This window comes from Delphinapterus leucas, chromosome 11 (genome assembly GCF_059928025.1).
Source record: "Delphinapterus leucas isolate spDelLeu-1000000601 "Yukka" chromosome 11, BTC_Dleu_Yukka2, whole genome shotgun sequence".
Classification (NCBI taxonomy): domain Eukaryota; kingdom Metazoa; phylum Chordata; class Mammalia; order Artiodactyla; family Monodontidae; genus Delphinapterus; species Delphinapterus leucas.
The window spans coordinates 39455581-39482743 of NC_143139.1; the positions used below are offsets into that span (position 1 = coordinate 39455581).

The 27163-nt window shown below is 57.9% G+C and overlaps 2 protein-coding genes across 3 annotated transcripts in view; one reads left to right on the forward strand and one right to left on the reverse strand.

The window, feature by feature from the left end:
• On the forward strand, positions 1-19295 carry KCNH3 (potassium voltage-gated channel subfamily H member 3). The gene is made up of 15 exons (XM_022572249.3): positions 1-544; positions 2009-2242; positions 2700-2834; positions 3702-3835; positions 4280-4523; positions 4901-5058; positions 5141-5348; positions 9203-9484; positions 9785-9984; positions 10473-10722; positions 15665-15882; positions 16588-16919; positions 17312-17418; positions 18054-18130; positions 18223-19295. Exons 1-15 carry the CDS (start codon positions 469-471, stop codon positions 18817-18819), a joined length of 3252 nt encoding a protein of 1083 aa, XP_022427957.2. The 5' UTR covers positions 1-468; the 3' UTR covers positions 18820-19295.
• Positions 19207-27163, reverse strand: part of MCRS1 (microspherule protein 1) — a 9525-nt gene continuing 1568 nt past the window's right edge. For both annotated transcript variants that reach the window (XM_022572253.3, XM_022572251.3), the window contains exons 4-15: positions 26660-26798; positions 25889-26047; positions 25629-25738; positions 24587-24695; positions 24174-24312; positions 21300-21375; positions 20915-20943; positions 20704-20796; positions 20419-20501; positions 20136-20223; positions 19761-19888; positions 19207-19639 (exon numbers count right to left, since the gene is read on the reverse strand). In XM_022572253.3, the coding sequence (XP_022427961.1) occupies positions 19553-19639; positions 19761-19888; positions 20136-20223; positions 20419-20501; positions 20704-20796; positions 20915-20943; positions 21300-21375; positions 24174-24312; positions 24587-24695; positions 25629-25738; positions 25889-26047; positions 26660-26798 (1240 nt within the window). In that variant the 3' untranslated portion in view covers positions 19207-19552. The remainder of the gene's footprint in view (positions 19640-19760; positions 19889-20135; positions 20224-20418; positions 20502-20703; positions 20797-20914; positions 20944-21299; positions 21376-24173; positions 24313-24586; positions 24696-25628; positions 25739-25888; positions 26048-26659; positions 26799-27163) is intronic.

Below are 27163 nucleotides of genomic sequence, written 5' to 3' on the forward strand. Positions count from 1 at the left end.
GCCCTGCCTGGGTGTGCCCCGTCTCCATGGTTACCCCGGTGCTGGCTGCGGGCGCCGGAGGGAGGGAGGGAGGCTGCCGCTTCTCCCCGACAGAAGGAGGTAGCTGCGGGGATCTGGTGCCCAGCGGAGCCCGAGCCGGAGCCGACCCGCAGCCGAAACGGGAGCCGCTGCTGCAGCCACCTCGAGCCGAAGGTGCCGAGAGCACAGAGGGCGCGGAGCCGGGAGTCCGGGAATCGTGGGCGGCCAGGGCGCGAGGAGCCGCGCGCCATGCTCCGGGCCCCGACGGCGGGGACGCCCCCTTGCGCGCGGGCGGCTGGCGGGACCTGCGAGTCTGGGGTGGGCATTGCCCCCCGACGGCTGCGCTAGGGGGCGCGGGGCCCGGCGGGGGGCGGCCGAGTTGGGCGCCCTCCCCCGGCGCTGAGCCCCCTCGCCCCGGAGGGATGGGGCAGGCGGCCACAGCCGCCTAAGATGCCGGCCATGCGGGGACTCCTGGCGCCGCAGAACACCTTTCTGGACACCATCGCCACGCGCTTCGACGGCACGCGTGAGTCCCGACCCTCGCCCCACTGGCTCCCGGACCAGCTGTCCCTGGCCAGTGTTCCCGTCAGTCCTGCACCCAGACACCTCAGCCTGGAGCCCTCCTGCTCTCGCCCTCTCTTCCCCGAGCCCCACTTTTAGCTGGGACCACCGTCTCCTTCCAGACGCCGTTTCCGAAAAATTCAGAGTCAACACTGCCCCGGGCCAGGCAAAATGGCTAGAACTCTCTGGGTTTGGGGGCCGGTCATGTCGTCTGTTCCTGGGGTCGCGAACCCCGACCTAGTCAGTGTAACCTATCCCATCCCTGCGTCTGGCGCTATCCCACCGAGACTACCCTCGAACTGGCGGGTTGGGAAGTGAGGCAAGGAACCGGTGCTCAAGGGACAGCCTAGAGGCTAAAAAAACAGGTTTAGAAAAGAGGTTTGCAAACCAAGATAGAGTAGGCGGGACTCAGGAGAGCACTGTTAGTCCAACCTCACCTCACCACCTAAACCCACCAGCCTAAACCCACTGAGCCCTCTAGCCCCAAAAGGATAGGTTTGGGGACTCCCACTAAGACTGGGGAAGTTTGGAGAAGGTGACCAGAGCTTCTGGATCCTGGCTTTCCGGGGCTCTGAGCACTGGGAAAGTCGTGAAAGCCCCCTCCCTTCTCCTCCTCCCTCAAACTCACCCCCAGTGGGGCTTCCCAGCTCTCTGCCTCTGTCTCTGGTTCCTGATAGGGGTGGAAGCCCATCTCTGAGACCATCCCCACCCCAGGCTTCTCCATCTGCTTTGCCTGCACTTGGCTCCCGCAGCCTGCTGATTCAGCGCCCCCCACTACCCAATACACTCCAATACAGCTCCAGGCTGCCAGAGCTCAGCTACCGTTCTTACACCCCCATTGTGGATCACATTCACTAATTCCTGAGCCAGGGGCTCAGGCAACTGGGGCTCAAACAGAGTGCAGAATAGATGGTGGCTTGGATTGCCTCTCCGTCCAAGTGTGTCTCGGTGGGAGGAGCCAAATAGCCAACCCGAGTACCTGGCTGGTGAGTGAACCTGGCAGAAGCTGGCGGGGCGGGGGGAGGGGGGCTGAGGCTGGCCTAGAACTGGTCCTGCAGTCCTCCTTTGGATATCCCTAACCCCACCCCTTACCCCAAGCTGCTCAGGTCACACTCCAGAGGGCACAGTACCCACACGGGGCTGCATTCACCAACCTCAGGGCTCACACGTGCCAATTCTTGAATGCACTTATACACACGATGCTAGGAGTGGGACCTTGCAGGGCACCGACACACAGGTGACACTGTAATTCCTGTTCATAAACAGCTCCTGTCCTAACCCTCCCCCAACCCCCCCATCCCAAACACTCACACACAGGATTCCTGGGATTTGTAACACCTACCCTTTGATTGCAGGCAATGGGGAAGGAGGGGTAGTAGACCGTGTGCCCCTTCGCCCCACGCCTCCCCTGAGGGGTGCTCTCTTACAGATAGTAACTTCGTGCTGGGCAACGCCCAGGTGGCGGGGCTCTTCCCTGTGGTCTACTGCTCTGATGGCTTCTGCGACCTCACGGGTTTCTCCCGGGCCGAGGTCATGCAGCGGGGCTGTGCCTGCTCCTTCCTCTATGGGCCAGACACCAGTGAGCTCGTCCGCCAACAGATCCGCAAGGCCCTGGATGAGCACAAGGAGTTCAAGGCCGAGCTGATCCTGTACCGGAAGAGCGGTGAGGGGCCGCCTGGCCAGCCTGCCTTACTTTCGCGGTCTCACCCAGCCTGGTACCCACCCCATCCACAGTCCCTCCTTTCCAGTCCCATCTTCTCCATCTCCCCATCTCATCCCACCTTCCCACATTCCCCTCTCCTCTTTCTCCACCCCTCCTCTTGTTCCTGGCCCCTCCTTTCTTCGGTCCTCACCCCAATCTCAGCTGGTACTCATTTTCCCATCTTGGATTTTCCACCCCAGCAGAAAAATGTCCCCATCTTACTTAGCAGGACAGATCTATGAACACACATGTCTGACTGTCGTCTCTGCTCTCCCTTGCCTTCCCCCACCCTGTTGGACCGAGTCTAAGTGTCCTAAGTGGAGCTGGCATGTGCCTTGACCAGGGGTGTCAATGGCCCCTCTGTCACCTTGCCTCGGACGGAGAATGGGAGCTGGGCTGAGTCTGTCTTTGTGCCCAGGGCTCCCGTTCTGGTGTCTCCTGGATGTGATACCCATAAAGAACGAGAAAGGGGAGGTGGCCCTCTTCCTGGTCTCTCACAAGGACATCAGTGATACCAAGAACCGAGGGGACCCCGACAGCTGGAAGGAGACAGGTGGGTGCCTGTGGGGCTGCCGATTTGGCTGCTGCGGCTGGGGTGTTGGGTACCTCAAGCCTTGGCGGGGCCATGGTGGGCCCCCCACCCCGCCTGCACTCGCGGACCCCTGCTCTGCTGGCCGAGGAGCCTGTGCTGCTCTCATCTCCCCAGGCCCAGGTACGGAGAGCCTGTGGAGACAAAGTTGGACTTTTAAAGTCAACTTTACTAAGAAACTGAAAGAAACAAGTTCCACTAGTGCCCGTGAAGTACCATTTTCCCACCAATTAGTGAGGCTGAGCACAGACCCACCTGGTTCCTTGTCCTCATGCAAACCTGTCTGGGGAGCCCTGGCCAAAGCCCTCTTTTAAGTCCTTGTGGTCTTTCCCCTCTTGCATCCTCTAAGGGCTGGGGGTGGCCTTTGGACAGCTCACGAAGCTGTCTTCAGAAGCTGCTCCAAGGCCTCTTTGCCATTTGGGGGTGTTGGGGGTACTCTCTGTTCCCCATCCCCCGCCCCCAGCCCTGGGCGGCCTCGACTCTGCCCAGTGGCCTCTTGCTAGCTCTGCACTCCCCCACCCTGGGAACTACCTCCCACTCCCCTCTCAGGCCTTTCCCTGTGGTGTTCCTCTCTTGCCTGGATCCAAACCTCCTTCTAGAAGCAGGCACTGGGGGGAGTGTCTGTAAGCACCCCTAGGACTGCCCGTTGCTGGTGTTGGCAAGTGACTCCAGGAAGTGAGAAACGCTGGTGCCCCCAGCTCTAAATAGACTAACTAGGCAGTGAGCCAGACCAGTCCGTGGGCCAGCAACTGGTGTCCTACCCGCAAGCCCCCGGGCTGAGGCGTGTGAGTGCTTCGCCCATCATTCTCTCCCGCCCCTCTTCTTTTGCAGGTGGTGGCCGACGCCGATATGGCCGGGCAGGGTCCAAAGGCTTCAATGCCAACCGGCGACGGAGCCGGGCTGTGCTCTACCACCTGTCTGGGCACCTGCAGAAGCAGCCCAAGGGCAAGCACAAGCTCAATAAGGTGGATTGGCGCTAGGGTGTGTGTTTGGGGGGTGGGGCAGGGTAGGGGCCGGTTGAGGAGATGGAGAAGGGGAACCAAGCCCACCACAGAGAGAATGTCCAGGGGGCTACTCAGGCCCCACCAGCACTTTGGGGCTTGTGGTGAGAATGTCACATGCCTGATCTGTCGAAGGTATGGCGGAGAGTTTTGGACCTGGAGTCAGGTGGGCCCTGGCTCAATCTTGGCTCCTCCCCTAAGCAGCTGTGTGACCTCACCTAAGTCACTTGAGTTCACCGATCCTCAGTCTTCTGATCTATAACAAGGGGACTCTGATGCCTGTGTCAGAGGTTGTTCTGAGAATGCAGGGAGAGAAAGGAGGCAGATGCCTGTCCCAGGCCCTATCCAAACTCAGTCTGTGCCAATTTCCTGTCCTCCCTGCCTGGACCTGCCCTGCCTCTCATTCAGGGGGTGTTTGGAGAGAAGCCAAATTTGCCCGAGTACAAAGTCGCTGCCATCCGGAAGTCACCCTTCATCCTGCTGCACTGTGGGGCACTGAGGGCCACTTGGGACGGCTTCATCCTGCTTGCCACCCTCTACGTGGCTGTCACCGTGCCCTACAGCGTGTGCGTGAGCACAGCCCGGGAGCCCAGTGCCGCCCGTGGCCCTCCCAGCGTCTGCGACCTGGCCGTGGAGGTCCTCTTCATTCTTGGTATGTGTGCTCTGTGCCTCCCACCCCTCCCTGGACCAGTGACCCCGCCGGGCTTTGATGGGGATAGTCTGCATGGCTTCCACTGCCCCCCAGTGTCCCCCTTGCCCTCCCCCGTTTATGACCTGTGGCCCTTGAAATCAGACCTAGGCTCCAAATATGTCTTCATCACTAATGGGTTACTTGGCCCTGAGCTAGTCATAGCCTCTCCAAGCTGGTTTCTCCCTCCATCACATAGGCACACTATCCACCCTCTGGCTTACTGCGAAAACTAAGACAATGCAGGTAAAGGGCCCAGGACAGTGTTACACCCTGAGCAGGTGCCCAGGAAAATGTGGCTCCTCCCCACCGGTGCTGACTCCCGCCCCAACTTCCCCCAGACATCGTGCTGAATTTCCGCACCACGTTCGTGTCCAAGTCGGGCCAGGTGGTGTTTGCCCCAAAGTCCATTTGCCTCCACTACGTTAGCACCTGGTTCCTGCTGGATGTCATTGCGGCGCTGCCCTTCGACCTGCTACACGCCTTCAAGGTCAACGTGGTCAGTGCGGCTGGGCTGGGTGGGCTTTGGGGCAGGACGGGGGGGCCGGCCCTGGGGTGACCTCCCCCTCCCCCCACCTCAGTACTTCGGGGCGCATCTGCTGAAGACCCTGCGCCTGCTGCGCCTGCTGCGCCTGCTCCCGCGGTTGGACCGCTACTCGCAGTACAGCGCCGTGGTGCTGACCCTGCTCATGGCCGTGTTCGCCCTGCTCGCCCACTGGGTGGCCTGCATCTGGTTCTACATCGGCCAGCGGGAAATCGAGAGCAGCGCCTCCGAGCTGCCTGAGATCGGTACTGGAGGCTGCCTCTGTGTGTGTGCGTGTGTGTGTGTGTGTGTGCGTGCGCACGCGTGTGCGTGTGTGTGTGCGTCTGCCCAAGGAATCTGTTCACTTGAGGGTCCGTGCGTCAGGGAAATGTGAGTCCAAGTGTGTGTCTATCAGGGGATGTCCGTGAGCTGATGTAAGGTATCAGAGAGATGTGTGCAAGTCTGCATGTGTACATGCCCATAGGTGTGTATCAGGGGCATGTGTGCCAGTAGGTGTGTGTTTGTAAGGAGAATGAGGGGGCTGGCGTGTGTGTGTGCAGGTGGGAGCGTGACAGAGCCACCACCTCGAGGCAGGCCTGCTCTCCTGCAGGCCCACGTTGCGGAGGAAGCCTGGTGGGCTGCCTGGGGGAGTCTGTTCACCCATCATGGCCTCCTCGTGGTCAAGCTTGTGCCACATTCACATTCGCCCACTCCCTGCCCAGCTGGGTACCCCACCCCTCTCAGAAGACCTCTCCAGGGTTGCTCCGATGCCTGGCGCTTTCCGGCCACCCTCTCAAAAGCTCATCCCCCACCATCTTGGCCCCTAAGGCCCCTTGCCCACTCCTGTCACCTCCGGCAGCATGGTTCTCAGCTGCTTCAGCCCTTCCCCAGCCCGAAATGCAGCCTTTCTCTGCGTCCCACCAGCATCTTCACTCTCATTTCACCTCCCCTCTCGCAGCTCCTCTCTCTGCTCACCTCCCACTCACGTCTTAACTCCTGCCAGGAGGGCTTCCACCTCCACCCCTCAACCCCAAATGTCACCCTGAAGGTCACAGTGACCTTCTGGGGCCAAACTCTTATCCCTTTGAAGTCCCTGTAGCACCTGACCCTGCCAGCCATCTCTCTGCCCTGTGAGGAGGCCTCCTCCTGCCCCGGCCCCCCGCCTTGCTCTCCCTGGGCGATTCCACTGGCACCACGGTGTGAACATCTCAACTTCCATCCTCTCTCACTGTCTCCAGACTGTTCTGTTCCAACGACGTCTAACTCTCCACGCCCGCAGATCCAAAATTGGACACACCTTCTTCCTCCCATGCCCTCCAGCCCTCTGGCAACTTCCCCGTAACTGGCCTTTAGCCCCCGTTTCCAGTCAGTGGGCAAGAGCCCAGCTGCTCAGATGCCTCCCCCCCCGCCATGACTGTCTTCTCTTGATGGAGTCGGTCACCAGGAGTCCAGGTTGGCCTTAGAAACATGCTCTGATCAGTTCCCAGGGACGAGGAGACTCCCGCTGATCCTCCCTCCCTCGCCAAGCCCACGGAGACTGGTGTGTAGCCCAGAGGCCCACTTGGATATTCCCCAAAGCTCTCGCTGCCGAGCACAGGAACCGACACGTTCCAGGCAGTATGTCAGCTCCTCGGCGCCCGCCCTTCCCAGAGGAAGGCTGTGGCGGAGGCGGCTCTGGGGTCAGACGTCCCCAGCGAACATGCTCAGAGGACTGGGAGATGGGTAACAGTGATGTAGAGCCCCAACCCCTACGTGGGTGACACACCAAATCCCCAGGTCAGTCCCCTCCCCACACACAACCCAGACACCCCGTGTCTTGCGTCCATGGGGATCCTCCATTCTGACCACGTCACAGGGGCCGCTGAGCTGACGTGAAGAACACCTTTGGCTCCCAGAAGGGCTCTGAGCCCCTCCACGGAGAGCATGGGGCTTGTAAGGGGCAGGCTGACTGTCGGGCAGACCACACCCTTGAACCCTGAGTTCCAGAGGGGCTAGTTCACACTAGGGGAGTTCCCAAGCCCTTCACATCACCATCTACCCCTTCTTTCTCCAGGGAAGCCACCCCCCAGCTGGGCGGGAGCCACACCCAGACCTCCCTAAGTCCACCTCGGGAGGGATGTCCATGGGTGAGGGTGGCGCCTCTTGTTGGCCCAGCTCTGTCTGGCGGGAGGTGCCTTCCCCTTGCCTCCTTGCCTTGGTTCTACTGCTCCACTGCCCTGGTGTGGACATAAAGTTCCAGCCCCAGAATCCCATTAGCCCAGTGGAGATGGGCTGGATTTTCAAAAGACTGTGCTAAACACTGAGGGAGGTTGCTCAGAGCATTTCTCAGTATGAAAGCCTCCAGGACGGCCTACGCAGAGGGACCATCCCGCCACCAGCTCCAGGGGCTGCCAATGCCCCATGACCAAGACTGAGTAAGGAGGGACCCCTCTGCATCCTGCCCTCATCCTCCTGCTTCTCCACCCTCCAGCCCCCTCCTCACCCAGATACCGGCTTCACCTCAGAGGCCCAACTAAGTAACGACTGAAGGGTTTTGTGTACTTCCTTGCGTTCTCACAGCACATCTCAAATAACAGGAGGGTGAGTCCTCACCTTGGCTCAGGACTTTACACATCCCCCCAACTCCTTAGCCTGGAGTTTGCTCCCTCAGTGCGGACCCCACATTCTAGCTAAGCCAAGCTACTCGCCTGTACTTGTCTCCAGCTCTAGGTTTAGCCCACACCTTTCCCTAGATCAGGAATGACCCCCTCTCAGTTTGTCTCAAAACTACCCATCCTCTGAGACAAACCACCAGTGTCCCCTTTTCCGGGAAGCCTTCTAGCTCTAGCCAATAGCATGTGGGTTTGAGCCCCATCCCGGGACCCTCGGGTGCTGTGTACTTCTGAGACGTCGCTGCAGTAAGCTTCTGGGGGTCCCCCGGCTCCTGGCACACGTGTGTGAGATTGCTGAATGAATGGGTGTGTGGTGAGAGGAGAGGTGTGAGGGCCACAGAGAGCAGCAGCATGTGCGATGTTAGGGTGAGTGCGGAGTAGGGATCTGGGGAGGGGCACGTGGAGAGGTGGGTCCCACCGCAACCTGTGATCCTGAGCCCACCCTCTGGACTTCTATGCTAGATCTGCTCTCTCTCCCTTGCTCCCCATGGCCCCCAGCTCTGCCAGGACCCCTGGGACCTCTGTGGACCCTGGGAACCCCCATCTTACGCCCTAGAATTCCCACAGCCCTCCAGCTGGGCTGAGTGACTCTGGGCGGCTGTGGGCTCCTGAGAGACCCCAGTACGCAGCCCCACCTCCTCCAAGGCCAGACCAGAGAATGGGGGGTTGATGAGGAGACTGGGGCGATCTTTATTCTCCTCTCAGTGTCCCAGGCTGGCTTGTGTCTGCGTGTAGAGAGCTGTGTGCACGGCGGTGGCCTGCCTGTCTGTGGCCTCTGAGTGCACTCACCTGTGTGCTCGTGTCCATGCAGGTGTGTCCCTCTCCTACCTGGGTGTCAGTGTGCAAGCGCCCGCGTACCCTTGTCTCTCCCAAGCATGCACAGGCCGTGGCTGTGCTCCTGGGACTGTGCTCACACACGTGTGTCCTTGTCCTCTCGACTGCGTCTGTAGCCTTACTGGTGTGTGCACACGTCCACGTCGGTGTGCCCGAGAACGCGTGCATGAGGTTGGGTGGTGTGTGTGGTTGTGGGGTGGGGGGGATGAGGCTGAATGGGGGGCGGCTTTCCGGAGCTCAGAGAAAAAGCAAGAGGAGTCTGGGAGGACAAGGCAGAGGAGGCGGCCCTGCGGATGAGGCTGTGGCTGGTGCAATGAACCCCCCAGTCCCTCTGCCCCCTCCAGCTGGGCCCACCGCCCCGGGATTAGCGCCAGCACAGGGAGGAAGGTGCAGAGCTCCTCACTCCAGCCTCGGCACCCAGAGACACCGTCTGGGGAGATGAGTCTCAACCTCGTGTGCTTGTCTTGGGGAGGCGTGAGGGGGTGCACAGGGGCACGCAGGGCTGGCAGAGGAGGGACGGACATGGCAGGAAGCCGTGGGGGGTGGATTTGCAGCCATGTGTGTCCCCCCCCCGGGGGTACCAGCAGGCACACCTGCGCCCGCAGTGCAGCAGTGCTGTCCTGCCCCCTCCCCAGGCTGGCTGCAGGAGCTGGCCCGCCGACTGGAGACCCCCTACTACCTGGTGGGCCGGAGCCCAGCTATAGGGAACAGCTCTGGCCAGAGTGACAACTGTAGCAGCAGCAGCAGCGAGGCCAACAGGACGGGGCCCGAGCTCCTGGGCGGCCCCTCACTGCGCAGCGCCTACATCACCTCCCTCTACTTCGCACTCAGCAGCCTCACCAGCGTGGGCTTCGGCAACGTGTCTGCCAACACGGACACGGAGAAGATCTTCTCCATCTGCACCATGCTCATCGGCGGTGAGGCCTGCCCCGTTCCCAGTCCAGGGCCCTCTCCCCGACTCATGCCCTGGGCCACCCCTCCCTCCCCACCTCCCACAGGGCCCCGAGGTCCTTCCCAGAGGTGCTTCCGCCTAGGGGCCCCAAGGAACCCGAGCCCAGGGCCAGGAGAGCCCACCTGGCCGCAGGACTCCACCCCACACAGCGGCCGGGGGCCTTGCCCAGCACGGGGCTGCGGGTGGGGAGGACAGATGTGTCCCGCACGGTGTCCGGCCGGGCCAGGCTGGTCCTGGAGGTGACCCCTCTCGCCACCCTCCCCAGCCCTGATGCACGCGGTGGTGTTTGGGAACGTGACGGCCATCATCCAGCGCATGTACGCCCGCCGCTTTCTGTACCACAGCCGCACCCGCGACCTGCGCGACTACATCCGCATCCACCGCATCCCCAAGCCCCTCAAGCAGCGCATGCTCGAGTACTTCCAGGCGACCTGGGCGGTGAACAACGGTATCGACACCACCGAGGTGCGCAGGCCTCCAGGGCCGGCCCTTCCAGCCTTTGCTCCGTCAAGGAGTGTGCGCTCGGCCTAAGATTCCCAGGAGCAGCGGGCTGGAGGGCAAGAGATGCAGAATTCTGACACCCCTGCCTCCGCTCTGTCCTGGGCGGCCAGCGGCAAAGAGCAGAAGGCAGCCGGGCTGGCTCGGAGGCCCGTCTCCACGCTCGCTAGGTCTAGAGGCCCTGCTCACTGCCGGCCAGGTCTAAGGCCGGGAGGGGGAAAGCAGGGCTGCCCATGGGAGGCGGGGAGGATAAAGTGATTGAGAGGGAGGCAGAGGCGGCCCCCCTCACTGATTGGACCCTGTGTGGAGCTGGATGCTGTGCGAGTGGGGGGAGGGGGGAAATCAAGGCCCCTCCCACGCCTGCCCTTGCTCCGAGGCCCTCGGGGTGGAAAGGGCTGGCGGGAGGCTGCCTCCCACTCTCCACCCTAACCTTCGGCACCTGATCCCACCCGCAGCTGTTGCAGAGCCTCCCGGACGAGCTCCGCGCAGACATTGCCATGCACCTTCACAAGGAGGTCCTGCAGCTGCCCCTGTTTGAGGCGGCGAGCCGCGGCTGCCTGCGGGCGCTGTCCCTGGCCCTGCGGCCCGCCTTTTGCACGCCTGGCGAGTATCTCATCCACCAAGGCGACGCCCTCCAGGCCCTCTACTTCGTCTGCTCTGGCTCCATGGAGGTGCTCAAGGGCGGCACCGTGCTCGCCATCCTAGGTTTGTGACGGTGGGACGGAGGACGCCAGGGCTTGCGGGGAGGCGGGGGGAACCAGGGCCCCATCTGCAGAAAACGCGGAGAGAAGACGCAGGCAAGGCCACCAGGGAGAAACAGCCAGGGTGGGGTCAGGAGTAGCCATGGAGTCCTGGGCAAAGCTCAGAGCGGACCCAGTGACCACAAGGCGGCAACACAAGGAGGTGAACTCAATCTCACGGGTGCTGTAGGCCAGACTGAGCGAAGGACCAACCTTCTGTCTGTGAGGGGACGGAGGGGAGCACTTCCTGTCAAGGAGGAAAATCAAATGCTAAGGAGGAAAGTGCTGGAAAGAGTGTTCAGGCAGGAGAAAGGGAGGCATGGACGCCATTTTTTTTTTTTTTTTTTTTTTGGGCGGTACGCGGGCCTCTCACTGTTGTGGCCTCTCCCGCCGCGGAGCACAGGCTCTGGACGCGCAGGCTCAGCGGCCATGGCTCACGGGCCCAGCCGCTCCGCGGCATGTGGGATCTTCCCGGACCGGGGCACAAACCCGTGTCCCCTGCATCGGCAGGCGGACTCTCAACCACTGCGCCGCCAGGGAAGCCCTTTTTTTTTTTTTTTTAATTTTTTGAAGTAGAGTCGATTTACAACGCTGTGTTAATTTCTGCTGTACGGCAAAGTTACTCAGTTATACATGTATATATATGTCCTTTTTTTATATTCTTTTCCATTCTGGTTTATCACAGAATATTGAATATAGTTCCCTTTGTTATACAGCAGGACTTGTTGTGTATCCATTCTATGTATAATAGTTTGCATCTGCTAACCCCAAACTTGCAATCCAACCCTCCCCCACCCCCCTCCCCCTTGGCAACCACAAGTCTGTTCTCTATGCCTGTGAGTCTGTTTCTGTTTTGTAGGTATGTTCATGTGTGTCATATTTTAGATTCCACATATAAGTGATAACACGTGGTATTTGTCTTTGTCTGACTGACTTCACTTAGTATGATAATCTCTAGTTCTACCCACGTTGCTGCAAATGGAATTATTTCATTCTTTTTTATGGCCAAGTAGTATTCCATTTTATATATATATATATATATATATGTATATATATATACCACATCTTCTTTATCCATTTGTCTGTCGATGAGCATTTAGGTTGTTTCCATGTCTTGGCTATTGTACATACTGCTGCTGTGAACATAGGGGTGCTTATATCTTTTTGAATTAGAGTTTTGTCTGGATATATGCCCAGGAGTGGGATTGCTGGATCATACGGCAACTCCCTTTTTAGTTTTTTGAGGAAGCTCCATTCTGTTTTCCACAGTGGCTGCACCAACTTGCATTCCCACCGACAGTATAGGAGGGTTCCCTTTTCTCCACACCCTCTCCAGCATTTGTTATTTGTAGACTTTTTAATGATGGCCATTCTGACCGGTGTGACATGGTACCTCATTGAAATTTTGGTTTGCATTTCTCTAATAATTAGCGATGTTGAGCATCTTTTCATGTGCCTCTTGGCCATCTGTATGTCTTCTTTGGAGAAATGTCTGTTTGGTTCTTTTTCGATTGGGTTGTTTTTTATTTTGTTGTTGAGTTGTATGAGCTGTTTGTATATTTTGGGAATTAAGCCCTTGTCGGTCGCATCGTTTGCAAATATTTTCTCCCATTCCATAGGTTGTCTTTTCACTTTGTTTATGGTTTCCTTTGCTATGCAAAAGCTAGTATTTGATTAGGTCCATTCGTTTATTTTTGCTTTTATTTCTATTGCCTTCGGAGACTGATCTAAGAGAACATTGATATGATTTATATCAGAGAATGTTTTGCTAATGTCCCCTTCTAGGGGTATTATGGTGTAATCTCTTATGTTTAAGTTTTTGAGCCGTTTTGAGTTTATTTTTGTGTATGGTGAGAGGGTGTGTTCTAATTTACACGAGGCTGTCCAACTTTCCCAACATCCCTTGCCGAAAAGATTGTCTTTTTCCCATTGTAAATTCTTGCCTCCTTTGTTGAAGATTAACTGACCGGAGGTGTGTGTGAACGCCATGCTTATTCACTGCAACCTCCCCCCGCCCACCCCGGCCAGGCCCAAGAGGGAAGATGCTACTTTCCTAGGGAAGGTCCTCAAACAAGCCCAGGGTTGCGATGGGTGACAGCAGAGCTCAGACTCTGAATACACTTCCCTTCTTGGCAAAAGAAAGAGGTGAAGATGAGGGATCAATTCCCTAGACAAGGACGGGGAGATTGCAGTTTCAGAACTGACATGATAATAATGCTGGCCCCAGGGGTCCCGCAGCGGGGTCAGCCCTGTGTCCCGGCCCTTACATGCTTCAACTCACACAAACCTCACAAAACCCAGTGCGGAGGAATGATCGCTATTCCATTTTGCATAGAAGGGAACTGAGGCTCCAAGAGGTTAATGAACAGGCAGGCTAGGGCTAGAACCTGTTCGGCTAACTCTAAACCTCAGGCTTCTTAACATTGTGTTCTTAGGCGCTCTGCTCTGGGGAGACTCATCCCGCAGAAAGGGCGCGATTTCAGGGTAGCGGGCAACACGGGGCTGCAGGCTTCGGGGCTGTGGGAGGCTTTCAGCAGGGACCCCAGAGGGTGGGGACGCTGTGATCTGCGTGGGTCACGGAGGGCCTCACACACTGATGGAAAGCGCCAGGACCACAGCCAAATCCTCAGGCAGCAGCACTTGCAGACTCCCTGTGGGGACAGCTGACGCCTGGAGGGGCTGAAGTTTGTCATTAACCTGGAGAACCAGCAAGACCACACGCCCAGCAGCGACTGTGTGTCCATCCTCTCTTCCTTGAGGAGGATGGTCTTCCAACAGGAAACAGAAGAAAGAAATACCATGCGAGCTGAGAGAGGTGTCATTCATGAGTTTGACTTCTCGCCCTACGTGGAGTTAATGCCAGGACTCTGAACAAACGGAGTTATGGCCACTCACATATGGCTGGCAGTCCTTGAGAAATGATGGGGAACTGGAGAGATTCAGAAGGGCAAAAAGGCAGATTTTGACAGTGGCCGACTGGTCACTCCAAAGCAAGATTGTCTAGTGGATTTTTAAGCAGATGGTTTTCAGCTGGGAGCTGAGGAAGCAGCGTGGCTGGGAGCTGGCATGGGTCCTGAAAGAATCTCTCTTCTCTGATGCCAGGCACCAGGTCTCAGAATATCCACGTTCAGTATTAAGACAGCTTCACGGGTGGCCACCGCCTGTGCCGTGGCCTTTGCCTCCAGAATTCCCCAGCACCGGGACTTAAGCCACCTTTGATCCATCCTGTCCCTACCCACATGTTCCAGATGAACTGTTTCCTCTGTTGACGTGGCCCCTCTGGATGCCTTGGTGGATGCCTGGTTCCCCAGCCCTCATCATGGCCTGGTTTTCTGCTTTGCCTTCACCCCATCCCCCACCTGCCTCCTTAGTTGAACATCCAGGTGCTTCCTGCCTGCTCTTTGCAGCTAAGGCTCACGGCACATCTAGCAGTGTCAATTCTGGCCCTTACCTCTGTGTATGAACTAAGAGCTAAGTGTGCAAAGTTAGTTGGGGAGGAAAGAGGCAAGACGAAGAGAGGTGAGCTGGGCGACGGTGCAGGGAGGACCTTACAGGCCTTGATGAGCTGAGCTGGAGGCTGTGTCTGAGAGGCCAGCCTGGAGGGCAGCCTCTGGTCCCTGAGACCAGTGGTATGGAACTCCGTCCTCGGTCCTGTCCTATTTCTCGTTTTTATCTCCCCTCTTGGATGAAGACAAGAAATACATACTTATCCTATTTCCAGATGACACACGTGAGGACAGAGAGCTCATTCATCAGATGATCACACTGAGATCCAAACAGCTCTCCGAAGGAACCAGAAGGATGGCCTGAAACCAAGAAAATAAGATTTAACGACGATGCGTTCTGCACTTAAATTTGAGCAAAAGTCCATGAACATTTAGAGGAGGCCTTTAAGCTCAGTGAGTTCTGCTGGCAGCGTGAGGCAGCCCACAGCGGGGGTGGCAGCGAGCCATCGTTTTCCTTAAGGATAAGGAAACGCTGTCTAATCTCGTGAAATGTCTGGCCGTGGGTTGAGCTGCCTTGTGAGGGCCGTGAGTGCTCTGCCCAAGCCCTGGTGGCATGCCATACCTCTTGGGAATGATCGATAGGGGACTCTTTTCGGGAGGGAAGGGAAGGAAATGAACTTTGATTGGCCATCCATGTGTCAGGCACGTTATCTACACTAACTTATCACCACGTCCCTGGTTGGAGACATCCTATTTCATCGATTCTAAGTCACACATTTTTTCCCCACAATTTAACATCTCTGAGATTAGGATGCGGACTCGAGTTGATGCCATTTTACAATCGCTGTCAGCCAGGTGGCAGTCTCAGCCGGGTGGTGGGAAAACCCTCCATTGACACCTTCTGGTAAGATCGCGAAAGCACCACAGACTCAGTTCAATGCAGGATCTCTCATATAGATGAGGCACCAGGGCTCAGGGAGGTGAAATAACACGGCCCCCTGCCTTTTTCACTGTGCCACACAGCACTAACTTGCTGGTTCCACATACTGGTTCCTGGACACGCTCTACCTGCGTCACCTGCAGGGCTTAACAACTGTGGGGTCTCCAGTAGATATTATGATTCTGTAGGTAGTGATGGCCCCGGGGAGTCTGGTTGGTTTAACTTTCCCAGAGGATTCTGATCCACAGGCAACCTGGGAATCACTAGAACTGGTGTCTCAGATCTGAAATTTGGGTTGTTTCAGCACAGTGCTTTGATCCCAAATGTGCTTGAGCACCTGGGTCACAGTGCTCTTCACCCCGAGCCTGTCTGAGGAGCCAGTGAGGCAGGCAGCAGGGGTCAGCCAGGGCCCGGGCCCCGCTACTCCCCTCTTGTCCTGGCTGGAGAGGCCCCACCCAACCCCCATCTCGGCTCGGGTGGCTGAGGGGCAGGGCTTGCTGACCTCTGCTTCCTCTTCCCAGGGAAGGGTGATCTGATAGGCTGTGAGCTGCCCCGGCGTGAGCAGGTGGTCAAGGCCAACGCCGATGTGAAGGGGCTGACGTACTGCGTCCTGCAGTGTCTGCAGCTGGCTGGCCTGCACGAGAGCCTCGCGCTGTACCCCGAGTTCGCCCCCCGCTTCAGCAGGGGCCTCCGAGGGGAGCTCAGCTACAACCTGGGTGCTGGCGGAGGCCCCACAGAGGTGAGGGTGCTGGGGGGCCTGGTGAGGCGGGCAGAGAAGGGGTTTGTGGGAGTGTCGTATGAGCACCCCGCACGTGGTGGTGGTGGGGCTCTACACCCTGCTGCCCCTTCACACTCTCACACTGTCCTTTAGAGCCCAGCCCAGCTCTGCTCAGCCGCCACTCCCAGCTCTCCCGGCCCATGAGACGGCCCGCGAGTCCAGCGGTACCAGACAAGGAGGCTGTGAGGTCACAGATGAGGGGTGGTGCCCATGGGTCGGGGCCAGGCAGGCCGCACACTAGTCTCCAGGCCGCCTCTGCAGAGAGCCCTGCAGTGCCCCCTGCTTCTTCACAGTGACACAGGACTGCTCTGAAGGGCTTTTGAATTTTCCTGCCTTATCTTACTAATTCCAAACCGGTTTTTGGTACCAGGTCCTCCTGGATAGTTCAGTTAGCCTCAGGGACCAAGTAGAGGGACAGCGTGTCCACACTTGGCTAGCATTTTGAGGGACAGCAAACACCTCCGGGGCTTGGTGGCTTTGTGGTGGCAGCAGAAAAGCACCCCATTCCCTTGCCGAGTCTCTTCCTTGGGAGGTGGGAGACACTGGGCATCCTGTTTAACAAAAACAGCTCCTCCCGTCTAGGGCGATGAGACCAGGTCGGGGTGGTGGTGAGTGGGACATAGCGGGAGCTCCCCATGATGATTCCCTGTCCCCCACTATCCCCAGGTGGACACCAGCTCCCTGAGCGGCGACAACACCCTCATGTCCACACTGGAGGAGAAGGAGACAGACGGGGAGCAGGGCCCCGCAGCCTCGCCAGCCCCAGCTGATGAGCCCTCCAGCCCCCTGCTGTCCCCCAGCTGCACCTCATCCTCCTCAGCCGCCAAGCTGCTATCACCACGACGACCGGCATCCCGGCCCCCGCTGGGCGGCAGAGGGCGGCCGGGCAGGGCAGGAGCTTTGCAGGCTGAGGCCGGCCCCTCTGCTCACCCTCAGAGCTTAGAGGGGCTGCGGCTGCCCTCTGTGCCATGGAATGTACCCCCAGATCTGAGCCCCAGGTGAGCGAGCTCTGGGCCACTAAACTCTGGGCAGAGCTGCAGTGATAGGGCTGGGGCCCCGGCCAGGCACACCCCTGCCCTGGATGCCCATCTGTTCCTCCAGCCTCCTCCAAGAAGCCTTCCTTGACTCCTCCTCCTCCCTGCTGCCCCCGTTCCACCATTCATGCCATGCACTGCTCAGAACTCTCTTGCTGTTTCACCTCATTCATGTTTGAATCCCCAGTGAAACTGCGAGCTCCTAGAGGAAGGGACCACGTGTTACCCTTCGCTTGGGGCCCCAAGCCCCCGGCCCAGCTCCAAGCTTCTGCAGCCTCTGCGGACAATGGGGCATCTTGTCCCATGAAACACTGCAGTGGCTGTCTGTCAACTGATTTGTTGTCCTGTGTCCACAGGGTAGTAGATGGCATTGAGGACGGCTGTGGCTCTGACCAGCCCAAGTTCTCTTTCCGGGTGAGGAGGTCTGGCCCAGAATGTAGCAGCAGCCCCTCTCCCGGACCAGGTACTGGGGCCCGGGTCCGGGGGGAAGTTGGCAGGGCAGCCCCTTTGCCCTGGGAGCCTCTGAGAAAGTGGCAGGGCACAGACTTTGGGTGCCCTCTTGCCCTCACCCACCTGCATGGTTTGGGCAGGGCGGTGGGTAAGACCAGCACCTTGGTGTTGGAAGGTAGCTGGAATGGAGCTTGGTGAGATCTCTGCTGCCACATCTCTGTGTGACCTCGGTTCTCACCCCAGCTTCCCGTCTGTAAAAAGGTGGTTGTGCATGTTAAATGAGATAATGGTGCTGAAACCCTCAGCACCGTGTCTGGCCCACTGGGGGGGATACAGGACTGGGGAAGCAGAGTTGGAAGTGGCCCCTGGGCAGGCCAGGCGGCCCAGGTAGTGTCCCCTTGCCTGGAGGACAGAACAAGAGACAGGCACAAAGGCAGCTTCCTGAGAGAGAAGCACAAGCCAGTGTGCCCGAGGCCCCCTGGCGGTTTGCACAGAATTCAGCAACTCAGGTAAGGCTGTAAGTGGCTGTTCCTGGCGGCAGCAGGCCTGGCCAGGCCAGTGTGGTCTGCGCTAAGCGGGCGGAGGCCTGGACCCCACGCTGTCTTCATTCGCCAGCCCTGCCTGGTAACCCCACCCTACTGTCCACAGAGAACAGCCTGCTCACTGTCCCCCTTGGGCCCAGCGAGGTGAGGAACACAGACATGCTGGACAAGCTTCGGCAGGCGGTGGGTGAGGGGCAAGGGTGGGGGCGCCTGCTGTTGTACGGTCCCCAGCCCACTGACCATGCCCTCCTCCCACCCTCCTCCCTTCCCTGCAGGTGATGGAGCTGTCTGAGCAGGTGCTGCAGATGCGGGAGGGGCTGCAGTCCCTTCGCCAGGCTGTGCAGCTCATCCTGGCACCCCATGGGGAGGGCCCATCCCCTCGGGCGTCAGGAGAGGGGCCCTGCCCGGCCAGCGCCTCTGGGCTCCTGCAGCCTCTGTGTGTGGACACTGGGACGTCCTCCTACTGCCTGCAGCCCCCAGCTGGCTCTGTCTTGAGTGGGACCCGGCCCCACCCTCGTCCAGGGCCCCCTCCCCTCGTGGCACCCTGGCCCTGGGGCCCCCCGGCGTCTCAGAGCTCCCCCTGGCCTCAAGCCACAGCTTTTTGGACCTCCACCTCTGACTCAGAGCCCCCAGGCTCAGGAGAACTCTGCCCCGAGCCCAGCACCCCAGGCCCACCGCCTCCTGAGGAAGGGGCTAGGACTGGGCCCCCGGAGCCCATGAACCAGGCCGAGGCTGCTAGTACCGGAGAGCCCCCGCCAGGGTCAGGGGGCCTGGCCTTGCCCTGGGAACCCCAAAGCCTGGAGATGGTGCTGATTGGCTGCCACGGCTCTGACACAGTCCAGTGGGCCCAGGAAGAAGGCACAGGGGTCTGACCGCCAGCCCCAAAGCTGCTGCCGGACATGCTGCCATCGGCCCAGCCTCAGGGGAGGAGGAAGGGTGGCAGCCACGCCTGGGACTCCGTGCTGCCCGCTGGCTCAGGGCAGGGAGCTTGAGAGCAAACAAACAAGGGCCTGGCCCCGGACTCTCACAGGGAGGGCTAGAACTTCTTCAGCCGCAGGCCCCAGGCTAGGAATCTTTGGGCTCCTACTCCTGGGGCCCTTCCTCACCTCAGCCTGCTCCTCTGACGTCTCATCTCCCTCTGCAGGCTGGGGGACAGTGGCCTGAGGCCAAGGAGGGGGTTCTGCTATCCCCTGCATGTGCCCCTGCCTCACCTGTCCCCATATTTTTTATATTAAAAAAAGAATAATAAAAGAAACTACTTGGGAACTCAGTGCTTTGTATTTACAAAAGAAAAATAATGAAAAGTCTGAAGCTAATCAGCTGGAGACACGGAGCAAAGGTGGGAGTCTGGGGGAGAGGGTAGGGGCCTCTGCAGAGACAGAAGGCGAGGGGCTCTGGCACTAAGGCAGCCTGAGGGTCCCAGCCTCTGGGGGCTTCTCCAGGGCCAGCCCCGCCCTCCCACAGAGGCTCAGATCAAGGGGCCAGGAGCTGAGTCTCCCGCAGCCCCCTCTGGTTTTTCCAGGAGCCTGAGTTGCCAGCTCCAGGGGTCTGGGAGGGCAGGGGAAACTGAGGCCAGAGAGAGCCCGTGGGTCCTGCCACCACTTCTCACTGTGGTGTGATCTTGGCAGCCTCGGCCCGAATAAGGGCAATGAGGTCCTGGTTGATGAGGAAGACGAATCGCAGGCTGGCGATCTGCGGGCGGGAGAGAAGGGTGGCTAAGGACGGAGGTGAGACTGGGGGCCGGGGCAGGCCCACACGCTGCCTCACCACACCATGGGGCTCATCCCGGCCTTTCCACCTCCCCCCAGCTCACCTCCACCACGGAGTTGTTGCTAAGGCGCCATTTGGAGCCACAAAGCACAGGTCGTCCATCGATGTAGATGGGCCGCCGGCCCTCATTGGCAATGAAGAAATCACCGTTGTTCTTCAGCTTGATGACACCTATGGGAATAGAGAGGAACGGGGGTATGATGGGATGGGGGGAAGGCCAGAAGAGGGCCTGAAACCCCCATGTTCCCTCTGCTTCCTGGGGCTGCTAGAAGGCACCCAGGACTCCCAAGTTAGAGATCTTAAAATGCCAGCTCCTCAGCCCCACCCAGTCCCTGAGGTTCCCACGGAGACCAAGCCCCAGGGCTGGAGGGCAGTGAGAGGCTGGGAGCAACATCCTCACACTGCTTCCCGCTGGTACCTTGCTTCCGGGAGATCTTCCAGGCCGGACCCTCCAGAGACAGGTCCACATCAATCTGGTTATCCTTGGTTGCTCTGCCTAGGGTGATCTGGGGAAATGGGGCAGGTGAGGGCTGGAACCTGAGGAATGGGGAGGAGTCCACACAGGCCCAGGAAAGATGAGAAATCAGGGACCAGACATAGAAAGGGCAGTGAGGGGAAGATCGACAGAGAAGGGGAACCTAGGAAGGGGGAGGTAGGGGTGGGGATGGGGATGAGGACAGCGAGGGCTGGGCCGGCCTCACCTCTCTCGAGCGCATCAGGTACCGCACCATGCGGCCCCGCAGCACTGCCAGGGTCTGGTTGTCAAAGTCCGGAGAGCTCATGCCTGGGGGAGAGCAGCTCATGTCAGAGAGGAGCCCACTCTTAAGAGCCACAGCATGGAAGGCAGGGAGCCAGGGCAAGATCCACTGAGGGAAAGGAGCTAGAGGTCTGGGAAATGAGGGTGAACCCAGCCAAGCAACCAAGGGGGCTCAGGGAGGGGCAAAGGGATTTGGAGCACGACCCTGCTGGTCGCCTGGCCTTCTCACCTGTGATGCTATCTACTAGCACCTGCCACTTATGCAGTTCCTGTTCCAACTGCCGAATCTCTCGTTTCTGGCGCCGGTCAGCCACTGTCAGCTCTGGGGTGAGGTGGGGTGGTAATGAAGGACACTCTGAGGTCACCAGCACCTTGTACTGTTTCTCTCTGTTCCAGCAGGAGCTCCCACCCCCTCACTGTCCCCACCAGGGCACACTCACCATGTTCTAGGACTTCATCTCGCATTTCCCTGGGGGGCGAGAAGGGAAGGATGAATCAGGCTCCAATTTGAGCTCACCTGCCATCACCATTAGGTGCTACTGGGCTCAGTAGGATCCCTCAGTCCCTCAGCCCAGTGGTCCCGTGGGCTGCTCCTCTGGCCTTAGCCTAGCTTCCCTCCCTGGGGTGGGGGTAAGATACAACGGGGGTGGGGGGCTGGGGAGGGCGCTTAGCAGGGAGACTAACAGCTACAACTGGAGCTCCAGGCCGAGTCTGGGCTGGGCTCCGTTCCCTGCAGCAGGAGAGGCAGGGCCAGGCAGCACAGGGAGCTCTGTCCTGGGGAGACACTCAGCTCTCTGTGCCCTGCCTGTGGCCCCAGCCACTCACTTGAGCTTACTGTCATCAATCAAGTCCTCTGCATCGGAGAAATTCAGCACTTGGTCCCCCTTGGGCAGCGGCTGCACTGAACGAAGGACAGAGGGAGGGTCAGCGCCAATGCTCCTACTCAACCACAAGCTGCTGAGCAGACAAATGAACTAAGAGGACAAACTGTAAAGACAGCCCATGGGGATGGTCTCGTGCTGAAATCAACAAAAGTTAACCTGATACAGGTAACAGCATGCATGCAGATCAGACTGCACGCTACTTTGGCACAAAGCATTCCTGGGGTTTGCTGGGGGGCAGAGGTGGTTCTAGAAAGGGAAGGGAATTAAAATTGACCTTTGGGGCTTCCCTGGTGGCGCAGTAGTTAAGAATCCGCCGGCCAACGCAGGGGACACGGGTTCGAATCCTGGTCCGGGAAGATCCCACATGCCGCGGAGCAACTAAGCCCGTGTGCCACAACTACTGAGCCTGCGCTCTACAGCCTGCGCTCCACAACTACTGAAGCCCGCACGCCTAGAGCCCATGTTCTGCAACAAGAGAAGCCACTGCAATGAGAAGCCCGTGCACTTCAATGAAGAGTAGCCCCCGCTTGCCGCAACTAGAGAAAGCCCGTGTGCAGCAACAAAGACCCAACGCAGCCAAAAATAAATAAAAATAAAATAATTTTTAAAAAAAAGTTGACCTTTGCACGCTCTTTTCAGTGTGCGAAGAGTTCTCACTTACAAAGACTTGAACTACGTAGGGAAGGCATTACTATTAGCTGCACGTTACAGATGAGAAAACAGATACAGGAGGAAGGGTTAAGCTATGTGACTAGTTCAGGACACAGCCAGGAATCAAGGCCTGCTTTCCTGATTCCAAATCCAAACTGCCTCTTCTACCACATCACATGCTCCCAAACATTTTCTGCCACATTCGGCAAGGGGCTGAGAGGCACATGCCTGTCAAGTCTCACTCAGGATGTGTCAGAAGGGAGCCTTAAGCCAGTGTTTTCAAATTGTGGGTCATGACACGTTAAAAGGTCATGAAATTCACTTTTTTCCAAAAAAAAAAGGAAAGAAATGGAATGCAATAATATCAGAATCCATCAGATGTATTCAGGATAAATACTGTTTTATGAAAGTTTTTCAGTTCTTTTCTGGTCAAAATGTAAAAGCGATTGGGGTCCCCAAATCTGAGAACTCCTGCCTTAGTGTCAGTTGTTCCCAGGGCTGCAGCGTCTGCTCAGCCGCAGCTCCGACTAGCTAGTGAGACTGCCGGTTGAGGAGTCTGACAACCCCTGCGGTATCATCACTGCCAGGGAAGCGAGGGGGGCTGCACAGGAGCCACAAATGCTCCACCACCACCGCCCTCCACCTTAGTTCAGACTGTGGGGAGATGGGGTTGGGGCAGTCACCCTGCCAGAACTGCCTGAATCCTACCAACCTAATATTCAGCTGACTTGATAGGTAAGCAGTGTACACTCCCTGTTCCTAGGGACTCCAAGCATGAAATAGCAAAGGAGAAATCAAATATCCACATAAGACGACCCCTGAAGAGAAAAATTATACTTTTACGTTAACAAATATACACAATAGGGGCTTCCCTGGTGGCGCAGTGGTTAAGAACCCGCCTGCCAATGCAGGGGACATGGGTTCGAGCCCTGGTCCAGGAAGATACCACATGCTGCGGAGCAATTAAGCCCGGGCGCCACAACTACTGAGCCTGCGTGCCACAACTACTGAAGCCTGCGTGCCTACAGCCCGTGCTCTGCAACAAGAGAAGCCACCGCAACAAGAAGCCCACGCACTGCAATGGAGAGTAGCCCCCGCTCGCCACAACTAGAGAAAGCCAGTGCGCAGCAATGAAGACCCAATGCAGCCAAAAATAAAATAAACTTGTTAAAAACAAACAAATAAACTTTATCCAGTGTCTGTTCTCTCTGCAGGAGGTCATAGCTGAGCCTGAGGAAGCAGCAGATATCTGGAATAAAGACGGCTGCCCACTAGGCACTAAATTCAGAGATCCTCAGGAAGGAAAGATGGGGCCTCCCCTGACAAGATTTCCTAAAATCCTCTGGTAGGAATCTTTTATTATCCAGAAGCTGCAGGGCCTAGCGAGTAAGGTGACAGGCAGAACTGCAGCTTCATTTTCAGAACAGTATGAACAACTACATAGTAGCCAACGTGCAATAACCTTTAGGAAGTAAAGTGTGCTTGGACTGTGAAAGTCTGACCCTGAAACCCAAATCTAACTGAAGAGCTTCCTGCAGTTTAATCAGACTGCTTTCCTAGTATCTGTTATTAGGAGAGTGAGAGTTTTGCTGGTGAGGGAAGAGAGGAAGCTTTCTGGCCCTTGGGAAAGGAGAAAGACAGGCGGCCTGGGTTAAAGTCCCTGCAGGGATTTGGGAATGGCCTGAAGACAGCCCCACAGCACAAATGCTTGGTGGAAGGAGAGGCAGTGAGAAGGAGTGTGGAGAGAGGGAAGGGGCAGAAAGCCTTAGAGAAAGTGGGTGGGAAAGGGGGGCAGGTGAGCGGTGAAGGGACTTTCACATTTTACTCATGTTTGAATGTTACTTGTGAAGAATATACTATTATTTATGTAATGGTAAAACATGTCAAAAAAACCAAAAAAGTCAAGAAGTGGGAGACAACTCTGCCATTTAGTCTTTTTGTTCAGGATTCTAGGCAATTTTGGCTACCCTCACCATGATCCTAAGACCATTCCAGCCACTTTCCCTCCCTCTGGAAGGAAGTGGTTTTTGCTGCAAAGAGAGATGAACAAGACACCGGGGGCCATGGAGGGATTTGTTACAGGGCACCTGAGGGCAGCTGTGTCCAGCCCCCTTCACACTCACATACACGCACCCTCACTCTGCCAGCTCCTGGGCCCAGTTACCTGTCTGGTCCTCCAACAGGTAATACTGCTTCATGAGCTGCCAATGGGCCTGCAGAGCCTTGGCAGTACGGGCCAGGTAGAAGGCATCAGGGTGTCTGTGCAGCAGGTCCTGGAAGGTCTCCAAGGTGGGCTGGCTGGTCTGGAGGGCAAGAAGCACACTCTGGGCATCTGGGTTTCCTTGCTCCTGTCTCTGCTGTACCATCCGTGCCCCCTGCCCCAGTCCCCAGAAGGAGGTGGAAAAAGTGATAGCTACTGCCGCCCAGGAAGCCAGGCTTGGCTCTCCCTGAGGACCCGGTCCACAAAGGCCCTGTAGGTGTACGTGCGTCTCCAAGCAGTGGAGCCTCCCCGCAGTCAGTTTTCCAGGTTAGCCGGCTCCTGCCCTGCCCCTCGGCATTACCAGCCCTCAGCCTTACCGATCCCACTTTGCTCAGCAGCTGCTCTTCAGCCTTGCTAAACAGGGCCTTGCTCTGGATGGCGGCAATGGCCTCTGGGTGCAGCTGTCTCATGGCCTGGCAGGCCAGCCTGGGCAGGAGGGAGATAGAGGGCAGGGCAGGGTTGAAGGAAGGGTATCAGGCAATCTGGGGTTCCTACTTCTCCAAAGCCTGCAGGCCTCTGAGATCCAGAACTCAAAGATCCAGGCCCTCAACAGGAAGAGCCCAAGGCTTTAGCACAGGACCTGTGACCTCGTGCGTCTGCCGAAAACATCAACAGGCAACTCAGAGAACTCAGCTTCCTGTGTTCAACCCCGTGAAGAGGCTCAAGGGCACAGCCGCCTACAGGCCAGTCCGGAGGGAGATCCTGAGACCAGCTGCTGCTCCTGCCCCAAGAACTTTCTCCTTACTTGGCCAAAGCTGCCACCCACTAGCCACCTCCTCTTTCCCAAGCTGTGCCCTGCCCACTTCCTGGTGTATCAGGGCTGTGGCTATAGCTTAAGTGGTGACAGGGGCTGTGGAGTAGAAGATGGGTGTTAAGCATCCGACCAAATTCTGATGATGTCAAACGAAGTGACTGAGAAGGAAGAGTGTGTGTTGTGTGTGTGCATAGGTGTATTTGGACTATTGGAGCTGGAAGAGGCCCTGGTGCTCTTCTGTTCCAACTCCTTCTTCTGGAGGAAGAAACTGTGGGAGGTCAGTGTGGGAAGGCTGGGAGGTGACCGCCCCAAACCACAATGCACACGGTGGTAGAACAGGACTCCTGGCACTCATGTGGTGTTTTCTCTCATGCTACTTCGTTGGCTTCCAGGTCCTTGCTCCTGACATCCAGCCTGGATTAGCAGGGTTGGTATCAGGAAGCAGCTTCCCCCTGAAGCCTGGCAGGTCTCCAGTATCATCTCAGAAGATACAAGGCCCCAAGGAGCCCTGCCTCCCAGGCCCCTCCCCTGTACAATTCTTTCTGTTCAGGAGCCAAATTCTGGTGTCCCCAGTACCACGCCGCTGCTGGGGCCAGCCCACTCACTTGGAGATGACAGGATCGTAGAGCAGGGCGTACCAGCGCTCCTGGACTTCCCGCAGGGTGAAGCGGCAGCTGAACTTCACGCCCAGGTGGACAGATGTCAGGTCATTGGTCTGCAAGGCCCCAGAGTGGTTTGCTCCAGCCTCAGAGCTGGGAAGAACCCTCCCGTGCCACCTACAGGACACTGCCGGGCTAGATGGGGGGCTGGGAACTGGAGGCTGCGGGGAGAAGGCGAACACAACCCCTGTGGTGGGAAGCACTACCTGCAACACGGCATTGATGAGCAGGAGGTCGTCCGCAGGCTTCCAGCGGCCCAGATCCTTGGTCACCTGGAGTGGCTGTTTGCTCTTCTTCACACGTTTGGTGAGTCCAGGGGCTGGGGCTGGGCTGGGCGGCACAGGGGTGCTGGGGGCCTTGGACACCTGGGCAGAGGGCAGGAGCAGAGTGAGCTCATCAGGGCAGCTAGGGCTTCAGGCCTAGAGCTTCACACACTGTGTGGCAGCTCCAGCCCCACCCAACAACAAGCCACAGGCAGGGGGCCTAGCTTTCCAGGGCCCATCCCTCCCCCTTCCCGCCCCCATCAAAGTACTTCTACACAGTCCTTGACCATATGGGGTCTTCTTTTTGCTGGTGGCGCCCCCCCAACCCCAGCATGGAGGGTGGGTGGGGAGGATACCAGGAAAACTCTTGCTGGTACAGTGTCTGGGGCCAGAGCAATGCCACCTGGGGGTTATTTTTACAGCCAGCAATGCTCGGAACAGGCTGTCTGCTCCCAGAATAGATGCATGCTCTATGCCTCCCACACAGAATGTGATACAGGATGCACTGACAGGGTGGTGATGGGTGCAGCAAGAAAAGCAGAGTAGCGAGAGATGGGCTCCCAGGAGGGAGGCATCTGAGGTGGGCCGGGGCAGCTTGATCCTCTCACAAGCCTCCTCTGCAGGGCTCTTGCCAGCTGGCAAAGGTTGTGGGGAAACACAAAATCTGGCACTGGCCCCCACCCCTCTCCATTCCCCACGTCTCCCAATCCTTACCTTCTTCTTCTCACTGGAGGAGGGTTCACTCCCCGAACAGCGCCCTGGTTCCACCCCACTGGCCCCCTTTGCCCGGGTAGAGGACTTAGCCAGGCTGCTCTCCACCAGCTCATCGTCAAACTTCTTTCTCTTGATGAACCTGAGAAGAGTCCTACCCAGTGAACGCTCTGTGCCCCAACCCCAGTACCCACTCACACACACCCAGCCCCCAAAGTAGAGCAGGTTCCCAGCAGGTAGGATGCTAACTGCTCTGGCTCAGTGGATGGGGCATGGAACTGCTATGCTCCACCCCTGAGATGACAGTGTACTGCACCACAAAGATTTCCTGTCCAAAACCTAAGATCTCCCTCCCTTGCTCTCAGTCTCATTGGGAGGGACTTAGTAGGGACAGGAAAAGCACAAGAGTCTGCCAACAGTTGGGCTCCAGAGGGGCTCAGGGAGCCATTCCCAACAGGGGTGAAGGCATGCAGCAGTCTCAGTCTCTGGCCCTTCAAACCCTAGTAC